This window comes from Protopterus annectens, chromosome 13.part0 (genome assembly GCF_019279795.1).
Source record: "Protopterus annectens isolate FY-2018-M chromosome 13.part0, PAN1.0, whole genome shotgun sequence".
In the NCBI taxonomy this organism is placed as follows: Eukaryota; Metazoa; Chordata; order Ceratodontiformes; family Protopteridae; genus Protopterus; species Protopterus annectens.
In genome coordinates, this window is record NC_056747.1 from 258,630,742 (window position 1) to 258,655,874 (window position 25,133).

A 25,133-nucleotide genomic window follows, 5' to 3' on the forward strand; every position below is an offset into this window, starting at 1 on the left:
CCTCAGATGCTTTCACCAATCTCTCTTACAAATTCACAAACTTAAAAAATCTGTTGGACAGAATCTCTACATCTCCTTACCTGCTCTTAAATGAGACAAGCTCTCCATAACCCTTAGAAACATTTCCCACATCCACCAATTCAAGAAAACTCTCAAAATGTATCTTAATAGCACATGGATTTGCCTCTGTAATCATCCCACATGAACCCACCCCTTTCTCTATCATTATCCTCTCTATTCCCCCTTCCCCACTACCATAACTCACTTAACTGCTCTGTATTGTGCAATTACCCTCTGAAGATAATCCACTGTGTTATGTAAATTCATTCAAATGTTTTATTGTATATTTCTTTGCTATGTTTTTTCTTCAATGTTATAATGCCTCGTACTATATTATACCATGCAGTTTTATCTACATTTGTTTAATTGTTTTACTGTATATTTTTCATTGTATTCAACTTCAGTTTTGTAATTTTTTTCTTGCTTACTTGTACTGTAGAGCTTTTCTCCCCAGGCCTCCACTGAAAAAGAGCTTTTGCTCAGATTGACTATCCTGGTTAACAAATGTCAAATAAATAAATAAATAAATTGTTTTATGTAACAAATAGTCTGTATATGTACAACTATTCCATAAAACACCAGTACAGTGCTAGACAAATCAAACAAGAATTTGCAGACATTATCAGGGATGGCAAAGATGTAATTATTATGATAACCATGCACAGTCATGCAAACAGAAAAGAGCTGTTTATAAACTATGATGTTTGCCTTTCAGCTTTTCCTGGTTAGGGGTCGCCACAGAGGAACTCTGGTCTGCTAATGATTGGCAGTAGATTTTCACGAACGCCGAGGTGCCAGCTCGACGTCCAACCTTCAATTAAGGCATGCCCATTTATGCATGTCTTTCGAACGCCACCCAACCACGGGGAGGACATGCATACTCCACACAGAAGGCACTCCCCGCACTCCAGCCGAGAATCAAACAGGAGAACCTCTTGCTGTGAGGCAAGAATGCTACCGCTACACCACCGCGGCATATAGCTGTTTTAAAACTATATTCTTCTCAAATCTCATCACTGTCCCTATTACTGTAGGGCTGTCTGAATGTGTTACTCTAGTTCTTACTTATTTCAAATTCTCACTCAGGAACTGTGTATATGGAGATATACAATACAAGGATTTCTCAATGCTGATTGCTAACTTGCTAATCATGTACTATAGAAAGTCATCTATTTTGGTATTCTTCATGAAAAATTTAAAAAGTGCCTGAAAAGATTTTAGATACACTTCTTCATAAATGCAGGTAAAATATTGTTTCACACAAAGTATAAATAGTCAGTCAAAATGAGAGTCAAATGTCCACTGGGGGTGAGAAACTGCCTTCTGGCACTGACCTGCAAAAAGGGTAATTACAAAATTCATGAAGAGCTTGAAAAAAATGATACTATGCAATACATTTTGGAAGGAAAACAACTGACTTTCAAAATTATGAGACTGCATGCACTGTATCAAATAGAGGTCCATCATGACAGTGGTTTTCAGAAATTGCATAACAGAATTTTAGTACACCTCTGTTATGGTACTGCATCAAAAATATGAACATCGGGTCTTAGCAAGGATAAACTGAATTTTAGGTTATTTAGGGCCTATGTTCGCAGCTGTCTATTTGGCATGAATGTTCCTATTTGGAGGGTTAAAATCATTATATGAAGATGTACATAGCTGCTTGTATTTGTATTAAGTTAATATGCTATGGGGTGTTCTGTGGTTGTGTTTGTTATTTTATTAAAACAAAAAGTCTTGTAAAATGTGACATAGGTTTCAATGCTAATGATAAAAAAAGCATATAAAGGATTAACCGGACAAACACACAGCTGGAAATAGACATTTAAAAAAGCTGCCACATATAATAGACAGGGACAATGACTTCTTACCACAATGGCAACACTTTCCCTATTATTTTGGAATGTGAATGGTCTCACAGGTGTAGACAAAAAGGAATGAATATTTAGTTATATTAAAAAATGCAGAGTGCAAATAGCAATGCTACAGGAGATACATTTGGAAATAATGAACAAGCAAATTTGATAAAGAAAGGATATCTGGGTGGATATGCTGCAGAATGTCAGGAACAAAGGAAAAAAGTGCTTATATTAATTGCTAGAGGAGCTCCAGTAGTGACAGAAGCGGAAAAAAGATAATATCAGAGTTGTGATGGTAAGGGGCTACAAACAAGAGATGAGGATTACATTGGCATGTATTTACAGGGTCTATATCACATTATCGAAACTACAAAAGGTCGAATACCTCTTCATTGACTCCTATTTGTTGAACATCAATCTGTGGAACGATTGTTATTGTGAAAAATCTTTCCCATGTTAAGTAACACGTTGGCCAAACTACCGATTGCAATAAAAAAAAAAAACAAAATGTAAAATATATGCTTTATATATATAAATATATATATATATATAAAATATATATATATATATATATATATATATATATATATATATATTATATATATATATATATATGAGTGCTACAGAATCCTGAAAGCCCAAAATCCTGAAGACCAAAATCCTGAAAGTTCAAAATACTGGAAACTCAAAATACTGAAACTTCAAAATCCTGAAAACACACAGGATACCAACACTAACTATATTCTAGTACAATTACATACAGAAACATATTATCCTTCAACTGTATGCAGGGGGGCAAGTCCCCCCTGCACCCCCTATGTGGGGGGCTGTGCCCCCCACACACACACTCTGCTACTTAATTATATCAACTCCGAGATTGCACTTCACTACACTAAGTGCAATATATTGATATATTTAAGTAGCAGGGGGTGTGGGGGGGGCACAGCCCCCCACATGGAGGGTGCAGGGGGGCTTTCCCCCCTGCTTATACTTGTAGAACAGTAATATAGTTTGTGTTTTATTTCTTTCTGTATGTACTTATGTTGGAATATAGTAAGTGTTGGTATCTTGTGTGTTTTCAAGATTTTGAGATTTCAGGATTTTGAGTTTTCAGGATTTTGAACTTTCAGGATTTTGGCCTTCAGGATTTTGGTCTTTCAGGATTCTGTAGTGCTCATATATATATATATATATATATATATATATATATATATATATATATATATAGTTTCCAAATATGCAACAAAATCTAGAAGATTTAGAATTTTTGCCTGGAAGTTTTTGCATAGATATCTTTATACCCCAAGCAGACTCCAAAGATAGATAGCAAATTTTGGAGGTGCAATGGGGAAGAAAGTGGTAACTGGGAGCATATGTTCTTGGTGTGTAATGAGTTGGCAAACTTTTAAAAATTTCATACAGAGTGCTCTGTCAGGAATACTGGGCAAGTAAATGAGTGTAGTAATGAAATGTTTTTTTTTTTGTTTTTTTTTTGAGCTGGGATAAAGGATTTGAATTGTCTGGACATAGTAAGGCCTTGTTAAGTTTAATTCTGGTAGCTGTCAATAAAAGCAATTACTAGAAAATAGAAATCAAAATATAAACTAACTATATTTGAAGTAGTGACTATTGTAACAGAGATGAAAGAACACTGAGTGGGATTTTTAGAAAAAGTTAGACCTAAATTACATAGAAAAATATGGAAACTGTGGGAACAATACGTGCAGAAAATGTTTTGAAGGCGGAATGAGGTTTGAGAGAAGGCAGGAACTGAGAAATGCATATAATGTTGATTTGATTATATGATAAAAAACAATATATGTTATGTATAATGTTTTTAAATGTTAACTTTTTAGTATGGTTTGATTACTTTTATATAAATGTATGTTTGCCTATATCATAAGTATTCAATAAAGATGTTTAAAAAATATGAACAACACTTTTTCACATGTGGCACGGAAGACTTATCCACAGTGCAAAAGTGGAGTGGTACATTCTTATGTGGTCCACAAAAGTTGTTGTATTCTAAGTTCCAAAACAGTATGTTTAAACATTTCCAAAGTAAATAACTTTGCTGATTTTCAACATTTTTGCCAAATTTTCCACAAGCCCATCTTGTGATTCTGATTTAAGAATGAAAGCAAAATTATGGAAAGGTGATGGAGTTACATTATAGAACATAATTCTGTAATGATGGTGCTGTGACTTATGAGGTAGAACCCCATAAATGGAACACTGAAAGATGGAGTTACATGCAAATATTTACCAAATTAAATTTGGCTAAATTGCAATATTTATCAGTAATTCTGGAATGGTTTTGATAGAGCTCTTTTAGGGAGTCCCCCTTATAAGCTAGTGCTCTTTTACTTTGTAATTTTTATCTAATGGGTAATTGTGTAGTTGCTAAATTAAATCATGTTTTGCAAAAAAAATATTGTTTTTATTGTGGGAGTATATTGCCAGTGTACTGAAAATGACCCCCTCCATGCACAACAATGAATGTGAAAACTGACAGTTAAAATATAAACCAGAAGGAGTATAGGGCCATAGCACTGGCAATTATTAATCAGTTTGGATTAAACTTTCAGGGTCATTATCTAGGGTTCATCACATTCACTACGTATGACACTGCTACTGTACAGGTTTTGTCCCAAACTGGGATTTTACTGTAGCTGTTCAAAATCAATGCATTTCATGGTTTGGTATCCCTTAGATATTAATATAAAAATGTAGGTCCAAAATACTAATAAAATGACAGAATTGTGACCATTTGTAAACAAGCCCTGCAGAAACTATAATAAACATTAACACAGTTAACCTACTTTGCTGCCACCTTTCATGATGTAAAGATGTGTCTATGGTTGAGGACAAAGAACCAAAATGACCATTATTTCTTAATGATGAGTATAGCTGAGGGGATGTTGGTTGGTGGATCCCAGTTTAAAAGTTAGAGGTTAAACATACTGGGAAAATCAATATAGATACTCAGATTTAAGTCCAAGTTAATAGATGATTTTCTGTATTTTATTTTGACAATCATGGAAAGGACTGGAATGTTGACAAGGAAGAACTGGTACCCCTTATCATCAGTATAAGGTAGAATGGGTTTAGGAGGGGCTGGGGCACCACAACTGGTGGATTATTGAGAATGCATCTTTTTAATTTCAGGTTTAAATAGGGTATAGGAGACTTCTGCTCAAAAGTCAACCAGAAAACCAATATACAACTTCTGCATGCACACAAGTTTAGACAAAAATATAGATCTGATATTGTTAATCCTTGTTCATTCTTTACACATGGGTATCAGTTCCGACTTCGGAACCAAACCGGCCATTTTCCAAGCTCGCGTCAGCTACAAACTCTCGAGCTAAACTCTTACCCATAATCCCTCTCTCCATCTTACCCCAGATTTCGTTTGCCGCATTGCCATTCGGTCGTGTCAAGCTGCTTCTCTTGAGCTAAGTATAGTTATTTGTTGTCAGAATAGTCATTTATATAAGTTTCTATTTCATTGTCTCTTACCCTATCGCATCTAGCGACCATATTTTCTTGTGTTTTTATTCACTTTTCTCTACACTTTTTACCATGAGGTATTTCTCCCCCATACCATCATTGGTAATCTTCCCTTTTTTTCATACCTTCGGGTATTCTTTTGTACCATTGCTGGTACCCTTTCTACTATCTCTTTTTTCTATCATGGCAGATAAGAAAGGTAGTCCGGGTTTTCAAAGTGTTCTGATTGTGGACACAAATTACCTACATCTGATGCACACTCTGTGCATTTATTGTTTGGGGGTGTCCCATTTTTTTGTTGACCCGCCCTATACTATCTGTGAAAATTTTTCTAACAGAACCTTGTTAGAAAGGAAAAACAAGTTGTTGCCGAAGGGACTTCTTAAATCTCCCTTTTCAGAGGCTATTTCTGGGTTGGAGGCCTCAACCTCTCCTAGAGCTCATAAGAAAATTTTGGATGTTCCTACTAAGGCCAAGTCTTTGCCTTCATCCCTGCTGGGGACTCCTGCCAACCAAAACCTAAAAAGGCTAAAGCTTCCACTCCGGAGCTCACTCAGTCAGCCCCAGTGCTTTCGGTGCCTAGACTTTCGGCACCAAGGCCTTCGGCTCCATTAGTGATCTCGGCTCTGTCTTCTCCTGCAGCCTTCACTATATCGGCACCAAGGGGCTCCTTGGTTCAGACTATTACTGCTACTGTATCGGCACCGACCGCTCAGTCGGCGCAGACCTTGACCACGTCGGCTCCAACATCTTACTCAGAACTGACGCCTCTATTGTTGGCTCCAATTTTGTCAGTTCCAGCTTCAGTACTGACAGCCACTTCGGCACCAAGCCTTGTGTCAGTGCAGACCATGACCTCAGCACCGATGACTTCTTCAGTGCAGACACCCGTAGTCCAGTCTCTCTCGGCACCGTTGTTCTCGGTGCAGACTGGTGAGGTGGGCACTGTGTTTGCCTCTTCTGTGGACAGGCCTGTTTCTCCCTCAGTCTCCGTGAGGTCCACTAGAAGCCTTTCCGAACACAATGTGTTGCGTCTTGTGGATCAAGTGCTTTTGGCCAGAGGTATCCCACCCCCCAGGACCTATCCTTCCTTGGGAGGTGATCACCCATCTCCAAAGACCCCTTCTTATTCTCCTCCTTCATTGCCTTTGAAGTCCATGGATATAGCACAGCCTTCCCCCTCTGTGGTTCCCTTTATGGATCTCACTAAGGAACCGCAGTTGCCTTCATGGCAGGAAAGTTTTGCTATGACCCAGGATAACAGTTGTGACACACGTAATTTGCTGCTTCACAGCCATCCGAGGACTCTGAGTCAGCAGGCTAAGCCACTTAGGGGAGGGCTGACCCCTGTCCTGGACATTCACTCCTCTTCAGGTGGACTAGCCTTCCAACTGATGGAGAAGGCTTTCACTGCTGCTGGTGATACTGGACTGTCTATCCCCCCACCCTCCTCTGGTACACGGGTTTCACAAGTCGCACCTAGCGGACACCGGGTGCAAGGGCCTCAGGACATATTCCCACAGGAAACCCCTTTTCCGCTGTCTTCCCCAGCTTTTCCCACTGAGGAAGTCTACCAGAAAAGTTTGTGTAAGAGGAAGCACATGGACTCCACAGAGGAGTCTCTCACTGAAGACACAGACATTGATGAGGGTAAGGATCCCCTCGGTCACCCTCTGAGGTATCCTTCGGTGATATCCTCAAAATCCTTATACAGAGAGGTGACTGGCAGTCCTCTAATCCAACCTCTGAGGAGTCTGTGTTCCTGTAGGCTTTTTGCATCTGGCCCCTTACCTCCTGGGTTACTCCACCTGCCGATGAACTTACCTGGCTCATTGTGCAGCATGCGTGGAAGGCTCCTGACACCGTCAAAGCTATTCTCCGGAGGCCAGATAAGATTTTGTCCCCTCCTGCTATGGATCCCCATTGGTCAAAAAGTCTTCCTGTGGATGCTTTGGTGGTGGTGGCTGCAACAAAAAAGGATTTGGCAGAAGAAGAAAGCCAGACTGTCCATCCACCTAACAAAGAGTCCCGGGCCCTGGACAGGATAGAGAAGTGCACCTTTGCATCAGCGACCTTTACTATTAGGTCCCTGAATTATATGGCACACTTTACCAGGCTTCAATGGGATCTGATTTCCGAGCTCTCTGAAACCTTGGCTGGTGCCGTGTCTGATGAGGTCCGTGACAAAGTGGCCTCTCAGCTGGCCACCATTGAGTCAATATTTAACTCCTCTATGTGATTGATATCTCACGCATCAGAAGGAGCAGCTAGAGTGGCGGGTTCAGCTACGGTCTTGAGACAACACGCCTGGATGCGCTTGTGCAATTTCGCAGAACCCTTTCATGCTCCCATTGAGGCCTCTTCGTTGTTTGGACCCAAAGTTAAAAGCACACTGGCCAGATGTGAACAGGACGGTAAGACCCTTTCTGCCGTAGGTGTCCATTATTCCTCCCCTCAACGTGCTTTCTCCCAAAACCAAAAGAGTAGAAAGATTTGGTTCAAGAAATCTTATGGTCCTTTCCATGACACGCAGGTCGAGTTCTCCCCTAGAGGCAGAGGGGGAAACTCACAGGGAAGATGCCCCTTTCGAGGCAGAGGGGCTCTGCATAACCAGGGTTCCAGGGACTCTTTCCTTGGCCAATCCTACCAGCGCTCCTGAAGAGTGGCCCAACTGCTTTCCTCTGGAGGTGGTTGGGGGTCATTTCCCCTTGTACCCTTCTGCCTGGCTAACCATCACCACTTATTCTTGGGTACAAAGGATTACAACCAGAGGTTATCATATCCCCTTTGATATTTGTCCTGTCCCTTCAAAAAACCTTTGTGACGTTCCACCCAGTCAAAGGGAAGAAGCAGCACTAGAAATAGAAAAGCTGCTAAGAAACAGAGTCATCCAAATAGTCCCTCCAGACCAGATAGGATCCGGATTCTACTCAAGACTATTTTTGGTGCCAAAGAAAACCGGGGACTGGAGACCAATTTTGGATCTTAGTGTATTGAACAAGTTTGTGAGACTACAAAAATTCTGGATGGTCACAATACAATCTATCCTCCCACTTTTGGAAAAAGATGATTGGATGTGCTCGATAGATCTTCAAGATGCGTACTACCACATAAAAGTGGACTGGCCATCAAGAAGATTTCTGTGCTTCCGTGCTGGAGCCAGTCACTACCAGTTCAGAGTACTGCCCTTCAGACTCTCTACAGCCCCCAGAGTGTTCACAAAGTGCATGGCAGTCATCACAGCTCACTTGCGACTTCAAGGATTCCAGGTGTTTCCATACCTAGACTGGCTCATTTCCTCCTCCACCAGACATCTACTGGAAGAAGCCCTGGCATACCCTCTCCTCGCTGCACAAAGGCTAGGCATAACCATAAACTGGCAAAAATCCAATCTCACCCCATCTCAGTCGACAGAATTTATAGGGGTTATCTTGGACACAAAGAACTGCAGAGCTGCCATTCCAGAGCACAGAATTTTAAGGATAAAGCAACAACTGATTCCAGTCCTTTCAAGGGAGAAATCCACAGCTCACTCTGTCCTACAGCTGTTGGGTTCCGTGGTAGCCTCCATCACCATTGTCCCCCTGGCCAGGTTTCATATGAGGCTTCTATAATGGCTACTGCTCACCCAATGGTATCCTTTTCAGCATCCTCTTTCAGCCATGATTCGAGTAACCCACAGGTGCAAACAGGATTTAAATTGGTGGATGACACACAATCTGTCACAATGGTCTCGCCCCTTCTCCCCCCAGCAACCCAAGGCCACAGTGACCATGGATGCCTCCCTGATGGGGTGGGGGGGCTATGTCAGGGACAGATAGTCCAAGGCACTTGGTCCAAACTGGAGGCCCATCTGCATATAAATGTTCTAGAGCTGAGGGCGGTGCTTCTGGTGTTGCAAGCATTCCATCTCCTGCTGCCATCTGGGACAATTGCGATTCAATCAGACAACATGGCGGTGGTCTGGTACATCAACAAGCAGGGTGGAACCAAATCTTACCCCCTTTGTCAAGAGGCCATGAGGATATGGCAATGGGCGATGGCTACCAACCGTTTTCTTCTAGCAACGTACATTCCCGGGCGTTCCAACGTGATAGCAGACAGACTCAGCAGGTGCATTCTACAACCTCATGAGTGGTCCCTGAATCCCTTGATAGCAGCAGAGATCTTCCACCACTGGGGCCATCCTTGCTGCAACCTCTTTGCATCCCTGACCAACTACAAATGCAGCAACTACTTCACCCTGACTCTCCCTCCGGGACATTCACACAGGGATGCTGTAGTCCACAATTGGTCCTCTGGTCTTCTTTATGTATTCCCACCTTTTCCTCTCATTCCCCAGTTTCTGAAGAAAGCCTGTCAGTTGAAGAGCAAGGTGATCCTCATAGCACCATATTGGCCTCGTCAGATTTGGTTCCCCTTCCTTTGGCCTCACCTACTAGATCGACCATGGATTCTCCATCCAACCCCAGAGTTGATCTCACATCCACAGAACCTGATTCATCTCAACTTGAACATCCTGAAGCTCACAGCTTGGCTACTCCAATTCCCTTGATTGCCAGGCAGAAGGATCTTTCTTTACCAGTACGTGACATTCTCATTGCATCTCATAAGTCTTCCACTAGAATTACTTATCTAAGCAAGTAGAAAAGATTTACCTGTTGGCTGAAAGATAAACAAGTAGTTCCCTTCTCAGCACCAGTGTCGATAATACTAGACTATCTGGCCGACCTTTTCCAATCGGGTCTATCGGCCTCTACCATTAGAGTTCATTTGGCTGCAATTTCTAATTTCTAAGAGGGTGTCCAAGATTCCACTCTTATGTCTCACAAATTGTGCAAGACCTTCATAAAAGGTGTGAATCATCTGAAGCCACCTTTTAGAGAACCTATTCAACCATGGGATTTATCATTAGTTCTACAAGCTCTGACAATGCCACCCTTTGAACCAGCTTCTTCTTGCAATCTCAAGCATTTGTCATGGAAAACCTTGTTTTTGGTTGCCATTACTTCTGCCAGACGTATCTCTGAGCTTCAAGCTTTATGTATCAAGAGTCCATACTAGATTTTTCATAGAGATAGAGTGTCTTTGAGAACTAATCCTTCATTTCTGCCAAAAGTGATCTCTGAAATGTCTATTAATCAAACCATTGAATTGCCAGTTTTCTTTCCCAATCATTCAAACAGAGGAGAGTATTGCCTACATGCCCTAGATATCCACAGGCAAATCCATTTTTACTTAAATAGGACTAGTTCCTTTCGTAACTCTGACCAGTTATTTTTGGCCTTTTCTGGACCTAGATTAGGATCTGCTGTTGCTAAGGTCACATTAGCTGGATGGTGGAAGGACTGTGTGGCCTTTATTTACACACAATGTAATGTCTCGTTGCCTACTACCATGAAAGCTCATTCAACAAGGTCGGTGGCAACTTCTGCTGCCTTCCATGCCAGAGTTTCTTTACATGACATCTGTGCAGCTGCAACTTGGGCTACACCTCATACCTTCATCAATCATTACAAATTGGATTTGGTCTCCAGGGGAAGAGCATCTTTTGGTTCTGTGGGGCTCAGGAATGTCCTTCCATGAGAGCCTCCCAGGAATAGAGGTAGCTGGGGACTCTGTCCCATGCGTAAGGAATGAACGAGGATTAACAATATCAGATAAAGAAGTTATGTCTTACCATAATGTTCCATCTGTATTGTTGATCCTCGTTCAGTCATTACGACCCTCCCTCCTTCCCCCTCCTGTGACTTCTAGTGGATCTCACCATCCGGTTCTCTTAGGTCATTTGACCATAGGTAGCCTCTACCTTCTTTTGACTTGCAAACTCAATCTGAGATAACAGGGAGAGGGGGATTATGGGTAAGAGTTTAGCTTGAGAGTTTGTAGCTGACGCGAGCTTGGAAAATGGCCAGCTCAGTTCCGAGGTCGGAACCGATACCCATTTGTAATGACGGAACGAAGATCAACAATAAAGATGGAACATTATGGTAAGACATAACTTCGTTTTCTGTAGATATGATATGTATTCATTCAGCAACCCAGCAAGCATAAATGGTTATTCATTTATAAAAATAGAAAAACAGATACAAAAGAATATCACTATTGTAGACTTTTCATTACAGGGGTTATTAAAAATTGAAAATTCTAACATTTCTCCTGAAAGGATGCTACCTTGACAAATCGAATGATATTTCCTCCTACTAGTGAAAGTAATTCCATACAACTGGTAGACCAAGGAGCACAAAACTGGCAGGCCCATTTTTATGACAACTATGCTCAAAGTTTAACAGACAAATCCTTTGAATTATCAATGCTTACATATTGCCAGGTATCACTTGCTATAAATATTGAGAATGTTACAGTAAGCTTTAATACTCTAAATAAGGAAAGGTGAGTGACACTTATTCAGAAGCTTAAAATATCTTTACTCACAGCGTAATGGACTTAATGAATTTATTTGTTTTAATATAGAAACCTATTTCTGATGCCTCACACTTTGGGCCAGACTTTGCTTTAGCCTTGGAATCAAGTTTGGCAGCTTTATGATAATTTGTAATTCGATGCACTGGCATATGCACATGCTTGCGCGTACACACACACACACACACACACACACACACACACACACACACACACACACACACACACACTGCTAGGCTAGCTGCCCTTGGGGGCCATTTTAAGCCTAGCCAGCTTCCCCTTTTGCTCTCAAAATAATCTGTCCAATTTGGTTATAAATTGGCCTTACCAATCCAATGGTTGATAATTACATATTACCCTTAATGAGTATAACTGAGATCATACCATAGATAATGTGAGGGGAAACCATGTATGGGATAAAGCATTTAGGAACTGCCTCTATCCATTAGTAGTACAGGGTAATGGGGTAAATTTTCTGTTTCCCATCCATAGATTTAAGTTGCACTTTAAAATGGATAGGGATGAGCTTTGTTTTATGTGGTTGGGGAGTCTGTTCCACTACAGTGGTATCCTTTGTGAAATATACCTGTCCCTCCAAACTGATCTGTTGATGTTGCTGAAGTGGTTTAGATCTCTAGATTGAGTATTTCTGATGCTATCTGACTTGCTGATGTACAGTAAATCCATCAGATTGGTACAGTAAATCCATCACTTCACAGATAAAGATTCTAGTTGTCTAATGATGTACTATGTTCTTCATCTGTAAATATGTTCTAAGTAATTGCTATGTTAAATTGTTAATCGCTATGTAATCCAATGTAACTACTGTCTGTTTATTTTACTGTGGAGCTTTTCTCCCCGGGCTTCCGCTGAAAATGGACCTACGTCCAGTCGGACACTCCCGGTCAACAAATTTAAATAAATAAATAAATAAATAAGTCAGTAATGGGTTGGGAGATTCCTTGTGTGACAGACACAGGTCACTTCTTAGCAGTCTGTAGGATACTTAGTATAGTAATGGGGCTTTGAGTTGGTCCATGTAGGAGATGTTGTTTAGGCATTCTATCATTCTAGTAAGGTACCTTTGTGGGCATTCCAGTTGTTTCATGTGTTTGGGCAGATACATGCCAAAGGGGCACTATATTTAATGACTGGCTTAATGAGGACTGAGTAAAGGGGGTGATGACATCCCTAGATCAAGACGCATCCCTTTGTTTATAAACTGTGCAATATAGAAGGACTTTCCAACAATAACAGACGCATGTTGTTCAAAAGTTAGGTCACTGTCCACATATGTTCCTAAATCCCGAACAACTGGGACAACTCTTAGAGGTATACTGTCAATGTTGTAGTTCCATGGGGTAGATGACTTCCCAAAGGATGAAGTAATGCATTTTTTGGCATTTAGTTTCAGACCATGATTTAGATACCAGTTCTTTATTTGAGACAAACCTTCCTAAAGTATGGCTTTGTCATCTGTGGATTTAATGATTGCTCCTAACTTGCAGTCATCTGCAATTCCTAGTTTATTTAGCTTTTTTACTATGAGTGGGAAATTGTGTCTAAAGCTTTGGCCATGTTGTGGTATGAGGTGTGCACCATTTTGCCTTCGTGTATTGCTTTGGTGACCTTTTCAAAAAATCCACCAGGATGAGTAAGCATGACCTGCCCTTGACGAATTCAAACTAAGATGGGTCCAGTGTGTTTGAAGCTTCCTTGTGTACTGATTGATGGATTCCACGATGAGTCTTTCCATGGCATTGCATATGAGGTTGGTCAGACCTAAGTTTACAATATGTATGTTTACAATACAAATGAAATGACCAACACAGAATTTTAATTGCAACTGTGAGAACTTATTGGTTTTGTCTTATTTACAGTAGATATTTGTGTTGCAATTTGTTTAATTGCATGAGAATCTTTCATGGTTTGCAACAAAAATAAAGGTGAAGTAGATAAAGGTGACATATGCAAACACACAATGTATTTGAGAAGGCCAAGTGTGAATATTTCTTCCCGATTCTTAGATGAGTTACAGAATTTAATAAAACTTTAAAAATGAAATGAACAAATCAGACTTATTCACTAACAAATTATACTGTTCAACATGTACAGCAAATGTTTTTATTGTGATTGTTATCAGTGGATTAAACAACCCAAATCCTGGTCAGTTTCATTTTAGCAACAAACTGAAATGGCTGGTCTTTATCTGTTCCAGATGTTATTTACCTTCCAAAGCTAATCTTAGTCCTTCAGAAATGTTAGAAAATTATTTTTTCCTGCTAAACTAAATAAACATATATGCATCAGAATTACTTCCTTATCTAACCAAGTTTAAAGTGTTTATTTTGAGTAGACCAGGTTATCATTTATTCACTCTCCTATTGCCCACTTAATGCAGTTCAGGGTCACTGGGAGCCACAGCCCTTCCCAGTACTCATTGATTCCAAGGCACAGAAACTAATCCAGGATAGGACATCAGTCCACTGATACCCAAACACACACAGTGCACTGACTAGGAGACAAACAATTATGATTCATGAATTCAGTACACACACAAATAAAGGCACAGACACACAGACACATTTACACTCACACACACACACACACACACACACACACACACACACACACACACACACACACACACACACACACACACAGATGTAGACATGCATTCTCACTGAGAAACACACAGATATTCAGCCTACAGTAAACCTACACTCTCATACAGTCATAGAAACACAAAGCACACACATACACACACACACTCTCCCCCACATACACACATAGTACATTGACTAGCAGACAAATAATTATGATTCATGAGTTCAGTTCACACACAAATACAGAAACACAGACACATTTACACTCAGACAGACCTAGGCACATACACACCCAGACATAGATACACACATGCTCACAGAGACCTAGACACAGATGCAGTCACACACTTTCACACAGACACACTCACACATACCTATACACAAGCACACACAGATACAGCCCCCTCCTCACACACACACACACACACATACACACACACACACACACACACACACACACACACACACACACACACACACACACACTGCACTGCACTGCACTGCACTGACAAGCAGATGAGCAAATATGTGTACATATCATATGATTCATAAGTTGAATACACACACACAAATACTTAAACACTCACACTTGGCATATACACTTACAGGCAATTTGAAGGAGTACCATTTCACCTGCCATATAGCTTGGATGAATGAAGAAACCAAAGCTTCCATCATGAACTCATGAGATAAAGGAAGGGCTGTGCACTTGTAGAGAAAGCTTTGTTGTCATTTTGGGATTATCTGCAGTTTCATTATTGATTGTAGTAATTACTCTAAAATTAAGACACCGTGACAATTCAACATATGTACAACTACTGAATATTAATTTTTATGTGGCTTTGCCTTCAATTTTGTGCCTTTATTTAATCTTGTTACCTTAAACAACTGCCCTTCAGTTTCTTAGATAAAAGTATAAACATTTGTTTCACCTTACCTTCTCCGAGAACTACATCTTTGAGTTTTTCAAGTCCTTCGGCAAAGCGTGCCACATGGCGGAGCAGTTGTGCAATATCCTCAGCTTCCATAACAGGGCCATCGCAGCTTTCAGTACCAGAGTACATGCTGAATTTGTTGCCCTTACTAAATCCCCATGTGGTGGTGCTGGTCTGGTTGGAGATGGGGAATCCAGCAGCACTAGCATGCCGGCTTAAGTTGGTGGGCCTTTTGAGGGTACTAGCAGTGCTAGGACTGTTTCCAAGTTTGGAAGTAGGTATATTGGAAACTGTGAGTTCTGATGAACTGCCCATCTGTAAAACCTGGATATCCACAGCATCTTTACGAGGCAGCTCCTGGGTGGGAATAAAAAGAACCGTCATGAGTACAATGTCACAAATGTCATTATGTGAGTAAAAATGAAGTATTGCTATTATTAACCCTCATGAGACACCCTCCACTTAACCTAAATTACTGTGAATCAATCTCTAAAAAGTCATAGTTAAAACTTGATTTCAGTAATTCAACAAACAGCAAGTTTTTTTTTTGACCATGTAAGATGACTTCTAAAATAACTCAATGGTCTTTAAAGAGACCTGGTTAAAACAGTTTTTGGTTATCAATGCATGTTTTCATTTATTCCTAATTCATCAAATTTCTGTTTGACCATATTAATTACTAGAATAACTCAGTGATCTTCTAGACCCAGATGGATTTAGCACAGTTTAAAATTCTCACATTATAATGCTGAGTACAGTTTGTTTTTGTTTGTTTGTTTACATGTTTGATTTGTACATCTTAGTGGCTTTGTTTCCATCTTTGATGAAGTATGAGACAACAACTTGGTGAAGGTGTGTTTTTTTCTCGTTTTATCTTCACTGATCTGATAACCATTATGTTGAATGACTTCTAAATCACCCTGCAGAAAGGCTGGAGTAAAATTCTTAAGGTTAGGATTACGTACTTATCTACATAATTCAGGCAATGTAAGTTGTGTTTGCTGAATACTCTGGATTTTACCATTCACCTCATCCCAAATGTAAGTGCAGTGTCCAAACACTATGTTAAGAAGGGCTTCCCACACCCACTAAAAAAAGACCATTAACAAAAAGTATGTACCAACAGCAGACTTCAGTTTTATGTCACTCAGAAAAGTATAAATTCCACAAACCTTTTTTCCTTTACAGGTAACTTGTTATTAAGAATGAAAACAAGGCTCCACACAAACTGTAATATCCAAAAAGATGGAGACCAGGATCCAATCCACACAAACAGCGTTTATTGAGCGCTTTCGTCTCTTGAATAGAAACTTCTTCAGAACAACACAGCATATTACCCAACAGCCTTATATATACTATTCCAACAAATTAGTCGACATCATTAACTAATTAATTAAATAATGTCCTGAAAGGACATAGAAACATTTAAAGAGTAACATATATATATATATATATATATATATATATATATATATATATATATATATATATATATTCCACTCACAGTAAAAAAGAAAAAATGTGATTAAAAGAATATAAAAAATACTTGACAATTAAATATTTAATTGTCAAATATTTTTACGTGCTTTTAATAACATTTTTTCTTTTTTATTCTGAGTGCAATATATATATATATATATATATATATATATATATGTGTGTGTGTGTGTGTGTGTGTGTGTGTGTGTGTGTGTGTGTTGCTCTTTAAATGTTTCTATGTCCTTTCAGGACATTATTTTATTAATTAGTTAATGATGTTGACTAATTTGTTGGAATAGCATACATAAGGCTGTTGGGTAATATTCTGTGTTATTCTGAAGAAGTTTCTATTCAAGAGACGAAAGCGCTCAATAAACGTTGTTGTGCAGATTGGATCTTGGTCTCCTGCTTTTTGTTATTAAGAATATTTCTGTAATTAAAACACTGTTACTATAAGCTTCCTATGTTTAAACAAATGGTCATAAAAATAATCCGCACACACATAATTTAGATTCAAAGCTTTTTTTGGAATATTTTTTAATTAACATTTTTTTTTTGCAATGACAAATGGCATTTTAATAGCGACTGTTTGTAGAAATCAATAGCCAAAGCCATACCTCTCAAATCTATAGAGTTTTGCAGACTGTACAGATTTTTGCCTCATATTTTTCATCTGTTCCTCATAAAAAAATCTTTTTTTCTGACAAGTCACTGGGATGATCTAAGGATTAAAGTCACTAAATAATGACATGCATTTAAGATTCACACTTTGTATCCTTCAGAAAATGCATGCTAACAGAAATCCTGATATTCTGGCAACTTTCTAAGTTTATAAAAGCAATATTTAAAATGTGTCTCTATTTTTTGGCCTTTGTCCTGCTGTTATGTCAGGCTTTGTCCAAATTTTTTTTTGCGCTACAAAATGAGAGGTATGTCCTAAGCTTTAGGTACTAAACTGAGTAGAACATCAGCTGAGTCATAAATTCATTAAATATCTGGCAGCTAGTCCTAGTTTCAAATATCAAGACCTACTTGCCTTAGACTGCATTATTTGTTGCACCTCTTACTGGTATCTGTAGCTATTTTGATGCACGGAAAGTAAGTAATTAAATGTAATTGAAAGTAACGTGCATAGTTTGGTCTATTTATCTGGCACTAGTCTCAAATTTGTCTAACATCTACTCTTAGAGTGAAGTGTGAGATAAAAAGTGGTACAAATGTTTAGCTTCCTATCTTAACAAATGGAAGAGACAGTTGTCTTATGAAATGTCAATGTTCAAATTGCTTGGTTAAAGAAAGGAACCGTGTGTGTGTATGTGTGTGTGTGTGTGTGTGTGTGTGTGTGTGTGTGTGTGTGTGTGTGTGTGTGTGTGCTCATACACATATATGAGCAGACACTTATATTCAGTGGAAGGTAAATAATGAAACCATGCTGCTAACAAACCATTTAACCTAGTAAACAGTCATTTAATAAATATACACAACTTGTTTGCTTTATTTGTCAATGAGGTAAAATAGGCCTCTTTCATCCATAACTCAAGCTAAGTAGCAAAGCAAAGACAGTTTTTTAATAAATTATTTTCTAAGTGCAGAAAATTGAACACAAGACTGTTAAAGATTTAAAAAACAAAAAAGTTAAGCAAGTTAGCAAGAATGGGTAACCCAAGCAAGCGAAAATAATCCCCATCAGAACAGAATGACTACCATGACTCACTGACTGAAACCTCATGTTCAAATGCTACTGTTTAACCACTTCCTTGGAACACATTTTAGACAGTATTTGATAAAATAACTGAAACAAAAGAGCAAGCACAAAAGGAAATGATGCTGGGAGTCCAAAATGTAGCAGATAACCCAAACAGAGACAGAAGAAAACTATTGTGTTACTACCCAGACTTGAATTACTAAGGTTCAGAAAGGCAGCAGCTTACAGAAAATGACAAACAATGGCTGTGAGCAAATACAAAGATCAATGAGCTAGGTTATCTAGAAGGTCCTGACAGCGTATGTGGGTGTAGAGAAAAGACCTGCAACATCATGGGTGTAGCTAGGCATACTCTTTGTACTCTAAACAGTACAATTTTTTTCTGAACCTGTTAGAAACACTGGGGCTTTATCAGGCCAAATTACGTCTATAACCATATAGCTTAATAACAGCATGTACATAGCTTGCTTACAGTGAGGACTGCAGATCTAAAAATACCTCTGATAGCTTTTGACTGGGCAGCTAAAAATATTACACACATTAAGTTTGGGGGGGGGGGCAAGAGTTTGAGTGATTTAACCAATTTTTAAATGTAAGGTGGGAGCAACAAGCATCTGTGAGTACAAAATTGAATTCACTGACTACAGCCCTGATTTAAATCATAGGTTCACAGGAGATTACCAGGTTAATGGCTTACGAGCCCTTACAAGCCTAGCCACTATTACCCAAATTTTACCTAATTTTCGATCACTAAAGGCAAGAGGATGGCTTAGGTTTGTGCTTAATCCTTTGAGTATTTTACAGACTGCCCTTGTCCATAAGGGTCAGGAATGAATTTACAATTCTGTTCTGATGGGTTGGGAGGGTGGCCTAATGGTTAAGGTGTTTGCCTTGTAAGTACAAGGTGCAGAGTTTGAGTCTCACAAGGGATAATTGGCTAGGCTTAAAATGACTCGCAAGGGCAGTTAGCTTAGTACTAATCTATGAACTATGAATTCCACACCCATTGATCCAAACTGTGTTTGAAGAGGAAGCCTGTTCCAGAGAAGGGGTACTCCCTGGGACACATCTGTCTCTCCAGAATGTTTTGTTCATGTCACAGACCAGGTTTAGATCCCAAGATCAGGTGACCCTTGTGCAGTTTGTTCCATCATGGCTGGATTTGTGAGTGCCTTGTAGGTTAGGCATAGCTCAGCCCTTAATAGTCGGTAGGAGACAGAGTAAAGGGATAGGGCTTTTACTCTATCCACATAGGACATGTTGTTTATACCCTGTATTTTTTTTTTTTTTTGTTGTTTTGTAAGTAATCTCTGAGGCTGCTCCAGTTATTGTGAGTGCTTGGTGTAGTACATGCCAAAATGTGCATTGTACTCAATTTTTGAACTGATGAGGGTTGAGTATTTACACTGGGTCATAGTAGCCTTTGGAATATCTCACACCATCAAAGTATCCTTTTCATGAAAAAATGAAGTCTAGTACAAAGCCTTGTACTGGGCTTGCCAAAATTCCCCTACAGTAATGAATGAATGAAAAATGTAGTAATACTATCCCTTAACTGGTTATTCAGAATGAAGGCCTTAAAGCAATTTCAAAATATTTTGTGAGAGCTAATTGTGACCCATTGTTATTTGCTCCCTTTCAGTTTAACTAGCAAACATAAGGTGCTGTCTGTTACAGTGAAGCAAGCAGGCAGATTTGTAACATCACTGAGTATTTAAATGCTAAAAGAGGAGCATGGGATAAAAGTTTGAAGCTGTTGGACTGCTGATGAGCAACATCTAGTTAAAGTTTCATAGGTTTCATAGGTTCATACTAGGCTATCTGCCCTAGGGCATTTATAAGCCTAGCCAGAGTGTGTGTGGCTTTCACCACCCCTTAGGATGAGAATACTATACCCATTAGTTTGCTGTGCCTCTGTCCAGCAGGGACACAGAGATGATTCCCGGGGTAAACCTACGATCTCCCATCCACTCGTCAAGATTTCTCTTGAACAGAGTCAGTGAGGGGCTCTGCCTCACATGGACTGGGATTCTGTTCCATAGTGTAGGGAGTCTCTGGGTGATGAATCTGTCCCTCCAGCACGTCCTATTTATATCCGTGTTGAGGTTTAAGTCTCTTGCTCTCGTGGCTCTGGTGGATTTGGATTTTTTGAGGTGGAGCATGTCCATTAATTCCAGGTTGGACATGGCCTTGTATGTCAGGCACAGATCACCTCTGAGCAGATGGTATGCGACTGAATAGAGCTGGAGTTTCTTCAGTCGGGCAGCGTATGACATATGTTTGAGCCCCTTTATCTTTTTGGTGAAGAACTTTTGGGGTCTTTCCAACTGCTGCAGGTGTCGGGTAAGGTACATTCCGAATGGGGCGTTGTACTCAATCATTGGTCTGATAAGTGAAGAGTACAGGGGTACAATGACCTCTCCTGATCTGGATGTGAATCCCTTCATGATCAGGTGGGCAATGTAGAAGATCTTCCTAACCACTTTGGCAATGTGAGTGTCAAAAGCGAGGTTACTGTCAACTTGGGTCCCCAGGTCCCTGATAACTTCTTCCGTGTTTAATGGATTACCACCTATGTGGTAATTAGGGGTTACCTTGTTTTTCCCAAAGGGTATGACTATACATTTTTTGGCATTTAGCTTAATGCCATGGCTCTGGCACCAGTTATCCATTTCTATGAGACCTCTCTGGAGGATGTCTGTGTCTGATGGAGTGTCAATTATGGTGCCCAGTTTGCAGTCATCTGCAAATTTTGTCAGCCACAATCCCCCTATGTTTGCCTGCACTTCAGAAAAATAAATGCCGAACAAGAGGGGGCCCAGGACTGAGCCCTGTGGGACACCACTGTGACCGGCTTAGAGTCTGACATGGCACCAGCAACTCTAACCCTGTGGGTTCTGTCCTTGAGCCAGTTTGCAACCCATCTTGTGACATATGGATTTACATCTAAGCTGGTGAGCTTTTCTATGATGCCCGAGTGGGGTATTGTGTCAAACGCTTTTGCTAGGTCAAGGTAGGCTGTGTGAACTGCCTTACCCTCATCAATGGCCTTAGTGACTGTTTTGAAAAAGTCGACCAAGTTCAAGAGGCAGGATCTGCCATTGACAAAGCCAAATTGGGTAGGATCCAGTGTCTGTAGGTCCCCAATGTCTTTATTTATGAGTTCCATTATGATCCTCTCCATAGCTTTGCAGACAAGGCTCATCAAGCTTATGGGGCGGTAATTTCCAGGGTCCGTAGAAGCACCGCCTTTGTGGAGTGGGACCACAGTTGCAGTACGCCATTCTTTGGGTATGTATCCTGTAGTAAGGCTAAGATTAAACAGCAGTCTTATGTGTGGGTTTAGTTCCTCATTGAGTTCGTGTAGCACACAGCTGGGGACACCGTCCGGTCCCATTGATGCTGTGTTTTTTGCTTTAGAAAGAGCAGCTCTCACCTGGGCATCTGAGATGTTTGGGAGGCTAGACTCTGGTGGGACAGATATTTCTCCTTTTGGGAGGGAGGGGAGAAATTTGCACTGAACCTGTCTGCCAGTATGTTGGCAATGTCTGTGGGTTCAGTGATTTTTGTATCATTTTGGACTAATTCTGAGCATATCTGGGAGTTTCCACCCAGGTTTCTAACATAGCTAAAGAAGGCCTTATGATTGTCTTTTGTGTCTTTAGCGATTTTTCTCTCAAAGTTGGCCTTGGATGATTTTATGAATGATCGTAGTTTTTTGCTAGTATTGATCAGAGATGCCTTCCCTTTTAGGGATTTTGCTCTGTCATGTAGTAGCTTTCTCCTCTTGTTGTAGAGTTTGTTTATGGCTGGGGTCCACCAGACCGGGTGCCTGCCTTTGGTGGAAAGGGTCTTGATTTTATTAGGGATTGCTTGATCCATACATTCCTGGAGGTGCTCGTAGAAGGCATTTGTAAGGGTTTCAGCAGCGTGGCTTGTGGTTTCCACTGGCTCGGGGGCCTTGAAGGATACCACTCCAGTCTTAAGAAGTGTGAAGTTTGCTTTTGAGAAGTTCTTCACTGCGGTCTTTTTTGCTGGGGTTGGGGGCGGGATGTGGATCTCCAGTGAGATTAATTTATGGTCTGATCTCACCAATGAGGGATATACTTCTGGTGTGGAGCATTTTGTCCCCATGTTTGTGATGATCAGGTCTAGTATATTTTCTCCTCTTGTGGGAATGGTGACTAGTTGCTCCATAGCATTTGAGTTTATGAACTCCAGGAACCTTTGGGCTGGGGTGTTGGGGCTTTAGTAATGCTCCCAGTCTATGTTTGGGTAGTTGAAGTCATCCAATATGATGGTGTTTGGAGAGACATTCATACTCTCCAGTGTCTTCAGGAAGGCTGTGTGGGTTTCCTGAGTTTGAGAGGGTGGTCTGTAGCATGCTACAAACTGTAGGGCAGTTTTACCTATGGTTAATTGCACCTGGATGGTCTCCAATGCTTCGTATATACTTAAGTATATACATTTTAAGGGAGATTGCCTTTATTTCTCAGTTGTAGCCAGAATGGGCTGTTTGTCACATTTCTCCCTTTTGTTTATGATTTATGTTAAAACAAAAGCAGCATGACTCACCATTCATTGTTTTATATCAAGAGATAATCCAATATTGCGTGAGGTTGGTTTACTGTGACTGTTTAATACTGGTTTAAGGTTACAAGTAGCACTCAACACGAGACACTACTTTTAAGAAAGAAATATACTAAATCTAAATCAATCATTTCCATACTATTTTATCATTAATACTTTTGCAGACAAATGATTAGAATGAAAAGAAATGCTAAAAGGTGATAAGCTGAAAGCAGTGGAAAGAGAGAGAAGACAAAAACTATGCATCTGTAATACAAGCCTGAGGCATCACAGTGGCCACCGAGGGACAAAAATGTAATGTTAAAAACAGCCACGGGCAGCAACCACAAAACACATTTTTTAGATAATAAACCTGATTTTTTTTTGTGTGACACTAATGCCCCTGCATCAGTCAATGTTGTTATTAACTTAACAATTTGTTCTGATCCCCAAAAATAGTATTAGGAGAGTGAGCCTTCCAGTGTGATGTTTCCACCATACAGCATACTTTTTAAATGCACAATAATATAGCATTGACCTGTCTTTTCCTCAAATCTCTTTGCCCATACAGGAGCTGTATAAGGATAACTTTCCGACTTCCAGTCTTTGGAAAAACATCAAATTATAAACACACTGCAAGCCCATGTCTATACCCTTAGAACCATAGCTGTTACTAAAATAGGATACATATATTCACAGCAGCAGCATTCATTAAATTCAGTCTTACACTAAATTTTATGATTCACCAGGTGTAGAAAAATGCTAATAAGCTAAATGTATACTGTTAGCAGCATTTCTGTTTATCTAGGTGTTGTTTTTATTGGTTGTTATATTTACAGAAATATATAAGTTATGTCTACTTGCATAATTATGTATTATGTACATGAGCAGCACAACCTTAGTAGTGTGTGCTAACCTTAACCCTGCTCCTCACTATAAACTGATACATTACCTTACAAAATCCTTTTTTAACCACTAAAGAAGACAGACTCGGAAACACACCACATGAGTAATCTCACACTCAAACTACACAAAATCTAATCCCTTAACCTATCCCTAACTTTAATCCGTCTCACACACACACACACACACACACACACACACACACACACACACACACACACACACACACACTTACCTTCCACTCACACATAACCCAAATTCTATCCCCTGTTGTGCTTTTAAACTTGATGGCATTTGAGTTGCCCATCCCTGCTGTCAATCTGCATTTTGGAAGCTCCTCCCAGCCTTATCTGTTCATGCTACTGGGCACTAAATGTTCAGACTGGGAAGACCTGTTCCCTGACTGTTAAAGCTTGATTTAACCTCCTTTTCATATCATCCTACTCACTTACTGCACCTGCACAATCCCGTTTTCCATCTTACTTTTAAAATCTGTAACATCTGGCTCAAGACTAGCAATCACTGGAGAGCCTAGGAACTGCTTCATGAGAACCTGCTTGGGATTAGTTCTTCTGTTTTTGCTCCTGGTGAGAGAAGGAGCTGAGGGACATTATATTCTGGCCTTCCTAGAGATTACCAATCAGTGGAAAGCCTGATAATTGCTTCTTGGAGCCAGTTTGGAATTACTACTACTGCTTTGCTCTTGATGAGAGAAAGAGCAGATGGGCATTGATTCCTGACAGTTTCTGATTGGGCAGTGTATAATCCACTAAGCACAGAAGAGGTTATCAGGGACCTGGGGACCCAGGTTGACAGTGGCCTTTCTTTTGACACTCACATTGCTAAAGTGGTTAGAAAGACCTTCTACATTGCCCACCTGATCATGAAGGGATTCACATCCAGATCTAGTGAGGTCATTGTTCCCCTGTACTCTTCACTTATCAGACCAATGATTGAGTACAATGCCCCATTCGGGATGTATCTCACCCGACATCTGCAGCAATTGGAGAGACCCCAAAAGTTCCTCACCAAAAGGATAAAGGGACTCCAAAATCTGTCATATGCTGCCAGATTGAAG

At 40.1% G+C, this 25,133-nt stretch overlaps 1 protein-coding gene across 3 annotated transcripts in view; it reads right to left on the reverse strand.

Moving 5' to 3' along the window:
- Window positions 1-25,133, reverse strand: part of ARHGAP45 (Rho GTPase activating protein 45) — a 786,168-nt gene that overhangs the window by 607,991 nt on the left and 153,044 nt on the right. For all 3 annotated transcript variants that reach the window (XM_044053816.1, XM_044053817.1, XM_044053815.1), the window contains exon 2: window positions 15,402-15,756. In XM_044053816.1, the coding sequence (XP_043909751.1) occupies window positions 15,402-15,756 (355 nt within the window). The remainder of the gene's footprint in view (window positions 1-15,401; window positions 15,757-25,133) is intronic.